Raw genomic sequence first — 11,020 nt, forward strand, 5'->3', positions numbered from 1 at the left:
TCTCTCTCTCTCTCTCTCTCCCTCCCTCCCTCCCTCTCTCTCTCCCTCTCTCTCTCTCTCTCTCACGCCCGCATGGTTCTCAATAATCGATTAAAATATGCACTTCATTGACGCAGTCACGTAGAGGTAGATCATGACAAACGAGAGAGAGAGAGAGAGAGAGAGAGAGAGAGAGAGAGAGAGAGAGAAAGATAAAATACCAGCGACCATACCCGGTGAAGCCAAAACTTAGAAATTCAATAACCGAAAGAAAGAAACATCGACATCAAGAGAGATAGATGGATGACATATTGAGAATGGATAGATGAAATTTCTGCTTCTTCAGAGAGAGAGAGAGAGAGAGATTGATCGATAGATGGATGACAAATGGAGAATGGATAGATGAGATTTTTGCATCTTTAAAGAGAGAGAAAGAGAGATCGATAGATGGATGACATGTCGAGAATGGATAGATGAGATTTCTGCATTTTCAGATATAGAGAGAGAGAGATGGATGACATGTCGAGAATGGATAGATGAGATTTCTGCATTTTCAGATAGAGGGAGAGAGAGAGATGGATGACATATCGAGAATGGATAGATGAGATTTCTGCATCTTCAGATAGAGAGAGAGAGAGAGAGAGAGAGAGAGAGAGAGATTGATAGATGGATGACATATCGAGAATGGATAGATGAGATTTCTGCATCTTCAGATAGAGAGAGGAGAGAGAGAGATTGATAGATGGATGACATATCGAGAATGGATAGATGAGACTTCTGCATCTTCAGAGGGAGAGGCGTGGGAATCACCAGGAGTTATTGAGGGGCTTCTCGAGGGCGGCAGACAAGTACGTCTCCTTGATCTCAGGGCCACGGTCAACCTTCCTCCCGACGGCCCACCGGCGGCGAACGAACCCAACACTGTCGAGCATACCCACGTACTTGCCCATCTCCTCCTCGACGAAGAAAAAATGGTCAAGCCAGAATATCCCCCCCGGCCTGAGCACCCGATAAACATCGAACAGAATAAAGTGAAACGACGTATCCGGAATCCAGTTACTCAGAACGTGCATCGAGTGCACGATATCGAGCGTGTTATCGAAGAACGGCAGCCTCTGCGATATGCTTACGTACAAGGGCACGATCCCGCGGGCGGCGATGAAGCTATTGAAAGGCCCGTTGAGGTTCATCGACGTGGCCACCACGGTCACGCCCTTCTCCTTCATCCTGACCGCGAAGGTCCCGGACCCGGCGCCGATGTCGAGCCCGATCCGGACCGCGCCGGGCGGCTTCAGGCTCAGGACCTCGTCGATGGTGAAGTCCAGCGACCGGTCGGGCGCAGCCACCCACCTGGCTCGCTCCCGGCCGGCTAAGTCGAAGCAGTCTTTGCAGTCGTCGAAGCCCTTCTTGTTCTTCCTGTTGGCGAGGCAGGCGTAGTTCTTGCAAGAGTAGGCGGTCCAGACGACGGAGGAGTCGGCGGGGGTGGCCCAGAGGCTGTCGGGCAGCGGCGCGGGCTCGGGGAACGCCGGCGGCGCCGCCGGCCGGCAGCGGCGGCGCGGCAGCGGCTCGCAGCCTTCGAGAAGGAGCCGCTGCGCGAGTAGCTCGTCGTCCGGGCAGGAGCCGTTGGGCTTGTAAGTCATGTACTGGCGGAGCTCGTCTTTGAAGAGCGCGCAGGGGCTGCCTACTGGCCCGTAGAGAAGCTCTGTCTGAGAATATCGGTTTCTCCCGAATGGGTATTTCTGAGGAGATGTGTGAAGGCGATGAACTCTTCCGGTAGCTCCGTTTTCGATGATGCTGGTGAGGGGGAGTTTTGTGGGGAGAGGTAGAGAGAAGAAGAGAAGAAGAAGGTGAGGAAATTGGTGAAGGCCAGGGAGAGGAAGAAGAGGATAGGAGAGAGCGAACGGGCGGAGTTCGTCTCTGAGGCCATGGCGATGGATCTGACGAGATGATCGATCGCCGGGGAATTAAGGCAGGCGGAGGTATGAATGTCAACGCCATTCAGAAGCGGGAGAACTGGGTACTTAGTTTTTTTTTTTTTTTAATTGATCGTCAGTCCCCATGAAGCAGAGCTGGAGCACGATACTGAAGAGAGAGAATAGAGACGTGTAGAGAGAGAGATAGAGAGACTGAGAGATTTTTTATTCCGTCGGTTCTTTTCTCAAACTGTAGCGGCGTCATTGGTGTGAACCAGCGGAGGGTTTTCTCTCTCTAGATCTTCCATTCGGCTTGATTGGCGAATCGGGCTTGTTCAGGATGTACAGAAAGGTTACAAGGAAGGTTGACTGAAACCCAATATGTTATTTTCATGAGATACAGCGTTCATTTATCTCTCTCTCTTCCATGGATGTCCACGAGGGCATCTGAGATGTTCGCTTCGGAGAAGAACTGGAAGAGCTCCAGCGTCCCGTCCAATCCAAACTCCTGAAAACATGGAGCAACACAACGTGAATAGACCTACCCCACACGAACCCATTGCTTATATTGTGTTCATTTATCTCTCTCTCTTCCATCGATGTCCATGCAGGCATCTGAAATGCATATTGCATTAAAAAAAGGATGAGATGACATAATTGCTTAAATAAGACTTGCATTGTCCCCGCTAAGATTCAAGTGATTATCAACTGTGTTAAAGGCTATGGCTGATAGCAAGGGCGCTACTTTTCCTCTAAGGCGGGATGTTGTTCTTCAACAGTCCCATTCATGTGAGATAACAAAAAATAGAATCAAATTATCATTTATGCACCCAATTTGTATAAACGGGACTCACCCTGCTCAGCCCACCGTCCACAGATATCTTGGACAGGGGGAGGTTCAGGCCCGAGGACTCTCCTCCACGCCAAAAGAGGGGCTGAAAGTCTCTCTCATCATCCAACGGTAATGGGTATTTGGCAGGGGATTCGATGATCAGCGGACCCTCGGATCTGGACAAGGTGTCGATCGTCTCCTGCAAGGTCAATGATGATTATGAAAAGTGAGAACAAATAGTCCAGAAAATAGTAAGGCCCAACAGTAATGAATTTCAGTAAATTAACTCATTACTTTCACTCTGAGTGAATGGGATCATTCTTCCCCGTTTCAAATATTAAGCTGGGTCTTCATAATTTAGGAAGCTAAATCAAGGAGCGTAGAAAGTGCTGAAATGTATAAACGTAGAGAGAGGATTAAACCCATTTTACGGTATTTCAAACATTTTGTCAACAACATCAAAGTTCTAACTCCAGAGAAATGAAGAAATGAGAGTGAAACCTCAGTAATATATCACATCTACTTGTTAAGGCTTCCATTTACAAGAGAATCGAGATAAACGATACGATTATCCCTCGATTCATAAGAAAACTGCTGAGATGAGGAGATTGAAATTATTTCTTAAATAAGAGCAAAAACAAGAAATAGATCTAAACAACTTGCAGAATATAGATTGGAGCACTAGGCCGGGGACATTATCCTGAAATCTTCCGTCACAACCTAGAGTTAACAAAGCAGATTGTAGGTCCTACTGAAAGGAGATCATTACGCTATTCGCTTCTTCTGAATGAGCAAATCATGATCTGTGGAGAAAAAACACTCAAGAAAGAAGAAACTATCTCGGACCAAGAATACCCAAATTGAATGTTTCTCGGCGGGAATATATCAGTACCCGTTGCCATTTTCTATGTCGAAGCAGAGGACTACAGAAGTAGACCCCCAACATACAATCTCTTAAAATTTTCTGATCCCTAAAAAGTCCCATAATTTCATGTGAATCTGCAGTCGATTTCCATAAAACATAGGAATTCTAGTATGAGAATTTTTAAAATAAGAGACCAAATTATTTCGCGCTGATATATTTTCAGTATGAGAGCCGGCTTCGTCACGAAATTGTTTCAAGCCGATTAACAGACGACATGGAGAAACCACAAGAATAAAAATGCCAGTCTTAACACCACTCAATTTCAAATGGAAAACGATCTACGAGGAAAAACATCACCTTCACTCTCGCAGTCCTTTCAGTTATTTCCGTCAGCTTGTCACGATCTTCCGCAATCTATAAAACGAAATCAAAGAACGGATGAATGAACAAAGAAATGATGGGTGGAAAAGGAGCCAAGAAAAATCTTACCCTGCGAGATATATCGTGGAAGATCCGATCAGCAGCCTCCTGAAGCTCGGTGAGAGATGTACAGAGTTGCTTGTAAGTTGCCACGAAGCCTTCTCGCCGGCGGCTCCCCTGCTCCGATACCCTGAACATCTTCTCCCCCCTCCCTTCTTCTCTCCTTCACGTTTCAAGTATAGAAAACTTCTCTCAAGAGCTTCTCTCAGGGATGCGGACGGGACGGTTTTTTCGTCCCGGGACGGAAAAATCGTCCCGTTCATGAGGTTGGACGAAAACGGAGACGGAAATTCGTCCCGAGACGAACGGACAGGACGGTTTTCGTCCACTAGGACGAAAAAACCGTCCCATCCGGTCGTCTCGGAAGAAAAAACCGTGGGCCCCGTCCCTGCACGGATTCCAGACATCAGACGGGAAGATATTTGTCCCGTCCCGTCTATCATCCACGTTTCAGACGATCCGGAACTATAGTAGTGCAGGGACGCGGACGGGACGGTTTTTTTCTCCTGGGAGGTCGGACGAGATCCGCAACGGAAATTCGTCCCGAGACGATCCGGAACTATATTCTCTCTTGAGTGTTTTAAATCTCAATAAATTATTCAAACTAAACATCAATCAATTCTGAGTTCATAATGTTTCATATGATTGAAGAATAGGGTATCTAGTAAATAAGTTTAAATGTGTTCACTGAATTTTGGAAATATCTAACATTTTAATATGAAATTTATGAACAAAGGAACTTGCACTTCAAAATTAAAGTTGTGAGTAGTAATGTTATCATATTAGTTTAAGAGATGTGGAATGCATACAACACAAGCTTTTGTTCATTTGCTCATGTTCCCAATGCGTGCAAGGTCATGGACACATTAAAGTAGCATGTTCTGTTCAGCAATGATCAAAGTCTGAATTGATAATCACACAGAAAAAGTAAAGATGAATTGAATCATACGTTTGAAAACATCAAATGAATATACGAGATGAACATTTTAGCTTTCTTAGAATAAAATCTGATACTTTTTGCATCTTCGTACAAGCTTTTTGAGGCTGCATAGATGCCATGCAAATCCATGCAATCCTTGACCCATCAATTATCGTTGTTCTCTTGTTAATTAATGTTGTTAGATATTTTTATGATCTTGTCACCATTTCACTCACACACGGAGCAGAGCTAAATCAAGACGAATAGATAAGAAAGGAGGAACCTTAGGAAAAGCCTACATGTTGGCCAATCACTTTGAAATTAACGTAATTTTAGGCTTCATAGAATTTTTCATAAAAATCACTACACTTTTTATGTATCCTCGACTCTCCAAAGAACTGTATATGTGTGATCCTCAATGCCCATGTACTAGTCTATTTAACAACTCCATTAGCTCCGTATAACAATTATTGGCTAGAGTAATCCTTTAAATTTATATACATATAGATTAATTAGTCACAGATAATATTAACACAATTGATAGGTTGAGTCACTAACACATGGAAGTGCTAACATGCACTATGTTCTTAAGGTTCACAGATTTCAATAGACTATTTCATGAAACATAGTTGTTAGAATATATCATATATGAATGTCCATCTACTTGTGACTCTGAGAATGACTTCGGGCATGTTGGTTACCAGACCCCACTAGTCCTTCCACTGTAATCAATGCATGAACCAAGAAAATTATATATGATATTTTCACTACATTTTTAACAGACCATTGCATACTATTCACAGATTCTATGTCTCCTATATCAAGGTCAGACAATCCTATTTTGATCACACAATCATCTTCGAGTACTTGTATCCAAAGTAGTATTATTTGGAGTCCCATGGTTTGGAACTCATATGTCAAAGTCCAAACACATCCATCCAAAAGATGTCCTTTGTATCTAATCTATAAGGACCACCCATACAATTGTAATATGAATCAACCTTATTGAAAATAAGAAACAGTATCACACAAGTGCTCATACATACCAGTTCAATTATCTTTTTTCCCGAAAGATAACCCACTATTATCCTTAGATTCTCCACAAATACTATCATTAAACCCAGATAATAATATCTCATGCACGAATGCCACACTATTAAGTGTTACAAATACATGTTTATAAATGATAATTCGCTTTGTCATAATCTGATCATAATTTTTCATTATTGTGCATATCCTTGGGCTTAATTACTAAAATTTAATGTGAATAATGCCTACAACTTGTATTAATTACTAAAATTTAATGTGAATAATGCCTACAACTTGTATTAATTAATTAAAATGAGATGTAGAACATGTAATTGGCTAATACGACATATAGGTATAAAATACATTATCATATCCCAAGTTGTTTGGGACACTTGACTTGCTAATTGTGATGGAAATATGTGGCCAGCAAGTCAATCACATATTTCATATATCGTTTGCATAGAAGATATTCATTATAGTGCACGTTGATGCTTATAATAAAGTCCATGAATATATGATTGTACAGTGAATTATGATGAGATCATAATACAAATATCACTAGTCTTTAAGGATGTGTGCAAAATATACATATTTGAAAGATGCTCAAGAATTACGTCAAAGTATCATGACAGAATAGCACTATCTATTCCCACTCATATGATAAGTATGGCCAATCATGTAACCATTAGTGTGGAGACACTAAGAATAGACAATGGGTGTTATTTAGCAGAGAGAGTTCACTAGATTAATCCCAAAAAATTCTTGAATGGTAGTATACCAAACTGTGAATCAGGTTGATTCAATGATTGATAACACCCTAATTTCTGTCTTTATTTCATGTTATTAGCACAATTCTATGCATTTAAAGAGCTTAAAATGGGGTTGTTATCATATGTTTACATGAAAATAGTGTTTTCAAGTGATTTCTGATTTTTCCCTAATTTTCTGTTAATTCTATGAATTTTAAAGGATTTATTGAAGCTCAAAATAACTATTTTTAAATGAAAATGGCAAGTTTAATATTTAATCTCGACATTTATCAGCATGGGGATGAATCAGTGAATTTTCTAGAATTTTTTACAAATTTTTAGGATTTTTCTGAGATTTATTTGAAGAGGAAATGTATCTATTCTATGGAAAAAAAGGTATATTTATAAGAGAAAAAAAAATATTTATATCCTTTTCGAACTTTGAAGGGCCTTTTTGCAAAGTTTCATTGCAAAAGACCCTGAAAACAGCTCTAGGTCGCCACTACAGGCGTAAAGATATAATTTAAAAGCTTACAGGGTTTTATTGCAAATAATTTATGTATTTTTTATTGTTCTAGGAAAAATCAGAGGAGAGAGAATGTGCAAAGGGATATATCTATAAATATTTTTGGGCGGCGTCGGATGGCAAATATTTATTTCGCATAGGACTTATGCATAAATTTCAGGGCGATTTCTGGCAGCGACGATGTGGCCTCATCACGACCGTCGGATGAAAATCTGATGGCGGTCAATGATAGAGGCCACTTGCGGTAAGATTACCGCCGTGCGACGCATGCAAAGCGCACGCACGGGCGATGACGTGGCGTACTATTAAAGGGCAGAGCGGTGAAGAAACGCACATGTACGTGCGTATCAAAACGTATCCAAAACGCGACTTTTGAGTTTTCTTTTTTTTTTCTTATTTTCGCAGGGGGGTACGTGGCGCAACGAGAAGACGCCCGCCTGGAGAAGTTGAACTGTCGCTACCAATGGAAAAGTGACACATCAGCATGCAGATTAAAGAAGAAAAAATAGTAAATAAATGATTTAATCCAATGGTTAATATTGGGTTAAATTCATTTATTCATAACTTTTGATCCATAAGTCCGATTGAGATAATTTTTTTATGGATTTGCTCGTATTGATCCCCTATTTCTATCTGGGTTGGATCATTGAGATCAAGCCAGTATCGATAGATGTAAATTAATTACTAATTAGAGGTAAAATGGTAATTTAATCCATTTTACCTAGGTATAAAAGCCGAATTTTGAGAGGAGGGGGTCATTCTTGATGGTGCTCTATCACAGCTGAAAGACAGAGAGCAGCTCTAGCTTGGATCAACCTATCTGGTATCATTTTTCTTGTTTGTATTTGAACTTTTAGTGTATTTTGGATGTTGTTTTAGTGAAATTTCTTCTTCATTCTTCTTGATCTTGGTATGAACTTCTAAACCACTAGGCTTGAGCGAAATGTACAAGCCCTTACTGATATTGAGAGGAGAGATTGAGAGATTTACGTAGCTATTCCGAATGCACATTAGGAAAAACTCTAAAAAATTTAGACTTAATTTTTAGGAATTTAAATTACCCATATTTTATTTCTGAATTATCAAACTTAAAAAAACCAACCAAACTCACATCAAAACTTCCCTTTTAACCTCTCTAATTGACCTCTTGGATCCTTTTATTTGGATCAAAGATACCAATTTAGAGCTCTCCATTTCTTCTATCCATCTCATCTCTTCTACCCTCCTTTCTAAATTCTCCTCTAGTAGGGTGATTTGGTCCTCATTAAAGATCAAATTCACTTTAATTAGGGTTAAACTACCAATACGATCATCAAATCGAATTCCTTACTAGCTTCCCTTGGACGACATTCGTACTTATCACTATACACCTTAAGTAGAGTTTTATAAATTTTATTACTTAAGCCAAAATTCACAACGACAAGGGCTAAAAACTCGTAATTTCTACCCCTATTTTTGGCTTATCAATGATGTATTGGGTAAGTGGTTCGTAAACCTGAGACACGAATGATGTATTGTGGATAAACGGTTGTGCTTTGACTACTACCTATGAGTTCCATAACAGGAAGTTCATGACGAATATTGTGTGTTCAATATAAGATCATATGTCCTTGGTATAAGGGGAGACAACTTAAAGCAATGGACCATTGAAGAAGAGCTCTTTGATGATTTCAGAATGCACCAATAGTAATTAAGATGACTTGTTGGGTTTAGACAGTTGACCATACCCTAAGTCTTCAAGGAGTGTCAAGTGGATGAGGGACTTATATACATAGTAATCGATGACTAATAGGTTCTCTGAGTGAGTTGATATGCATTCCTTTTTATCTTCTAGAGCATGAGGTGTAGCTTGCCATCCCATTGGCTCGAGACTCAACCTTTTGATTGCGTAAAATTTATCAATGATTAATTAATCTATATAATGATATAGCTAATTAATTTTTAAGGCCAATAAAGGTTATTGGGCCATTAGATCCATTAAGTAGGCTGATACATGGGCCTATAGGATCCAAGACAAATGGTATTTTTGATGTCAAATAAAGTTTGAATTTTATAAAAAATATCCACTTACTGTAAAGGGGAAAAGTCGTTGAACAAAACTCACCTAGGTCAAAATTTTTCAGGCCTCTTCCCTTCTTCTCCCTTCGTCCCATAGCACCTCTCCATTTCTGATATGACTGGGATGGCGTAATGATGATGGCGATGTATGAACATAGCTCGTGGAGGATATTTAACATGCCATGGGTTACGTAGATACATCTAGAGAATTGATTGCACACATAAGCAGCTCAACGAGTTCCAATTTAAGATTGTCAACATCAAATTAGATCATTAAAATTATGCTTTTATACTTCTTTTATCACTTATTTTTAGAGTTGATCTTGCATTATTCACCATTTAAAGATAAAATGAGAAATATAACTTATTTTTCAATGCTCTATTTTATATATTTTAGTCATCTTTTAGACTAACCCCACTTGACTCCTTAAGCTCAAGTGGATTTCTCACATCTTCTTGAATGTTTATTTGAAATACAGGACTTACATAAATCAAATGGTTAATTTAGAATGCAAAAGGGATAAACCCAATACATAAATCAAGGATAAACCCAAGCCATCCCCTAGATAATAAGAATAGGCTAAATAGAAAAGAAACCCACTCTAGAAGCCCAGTCAAACATCTTTAAGAGCTAGGTCACTTAAATGCACGAATGATGGAACTAACTCACAATTTGAATTCAAAAGGCCTATTTTCAAATCTAGGAAGGATGGAATGTGGATAAAAGCTTAAAATCAAGAATCATAGCCCTCCAAACCTTGTAATCAAATCCAATGGCTAGGAGAGTTAGCCCACTTCTATTTAAACTCTTCCCCCTCTCTTTGTGTCTCATCTTGGATTTCTGCTCCCAACTTGTTGTTTGAGGCTAGTTCATTAAATTTATTCGATCCACTCTTGTTATACAACATGGAAAGTGGTTTCAAGGGTGATCAATATGTTGGGTTTGGTGGCTTGGTTCGTCCATGGAAAACATGTTTCCATGGATGCGAAAGTGTGTCGATCGATTCATAATCGATCTTTAAAACAAAACATCGAATGTACCTTTTGGGGAACTTGTTCCATCCTTGACTTTGCCACTCCAAGATCGTTCTGAAGTCGTTCACGTGTCCGGCCTCTAGAAGTATCCACGTGATCACTCGACGTTTGGATCTCCATGTCTTCTTCTTCAACTCTTCTTGAAAATCTAGAAGATCTTCTCACCATGGAAACACTCTCCTTGGATGAGTGGAGAAGAGAGTGGAGAAAGGTAGGGGCTCTCAAATATGGCTTGCATGGGTGCTTGAAATGAGAGCCCTTTCCCTCTTTATATTTCACTTAAAGTTTTTCTCAAAAAATACTAAAACTAAATATATCCACGAATGCCCTTATGGCCTTGTGCTTGTAACCCTCTAGGCCCATGTATCATTCTAGTTAATAACTTTAGTGGCCTAATAACATTTATTGGTCTACCTTATTAATTAACTATATCAGCATACAGATTAAATAAATAAGGATTGATTTCACCTAATCGATAGGTTAAGTTTCCAGCCCGTGGGGTGCCAAGCTACACCTCGTACTCTAGAAGATACCGAGTAGTGTCAAACTCTCTAATGGAACCTTTATCATCATCGGTTACCGTATATGTATAATGCATCATCCACGCTAGACTCTCGAATGACTTATGGTATGGT

The 11,020-nt window shown here is 40.0% G+C and overlaps 1 protein-coding gene and 1 pseudogene across 1 annotated transcript; both read right to left on the reverse strand.

The window, feature by feature from the left end:
* Positions 1-216: 216 nt before the first annotated feature.
* On the reverse strand, positions 217-1,966 carry LOC144713917 (putative methyltransferase At1g29790; annotated as a pseudogene).
* Positions 1,967-2,257: 291 nt separating this feature from the next.
* On the reverse strand, positions 2,258-4,230 carry LOC144713918 (uncharacterized). Its single transcript, XM_078588661.1, has 4 exons — positions 4,079-4,230; positions 3,947-4,003; positions 2,747-2,923; positions 2,258-2,400 (listed from the first exon to the last, which is right to left on the reverse strand). The coding sequence occupies exons 1-4, from the start codon at positions 4,205-4,207 to the stop codon at positions 2,299-2,301; spliced, it is 465 nt and encodes a 154-aa protein (XP_078444787.1). The 5' UTR covers positions 4,208-4,230; the 3' UTR covers positions 2,258-2,298.
* Positions 4,231-11,020: the final 6,790 nt, after the last annotated feature.

This window comes from Wolffia australiana, chromosome 16, assembly GCF_029677425.1.
Source record: "Wolffia australiana isolate 7733 chromosome 16, ASM2967742v1".
Taxonomy (NCBI): domain Eukaryota; kingdom Viridiplantae; phylum Streptophyta; class Magnoliopsida; order Alismatales; family Araceae; genus Wolffia; species Wolffia australiana.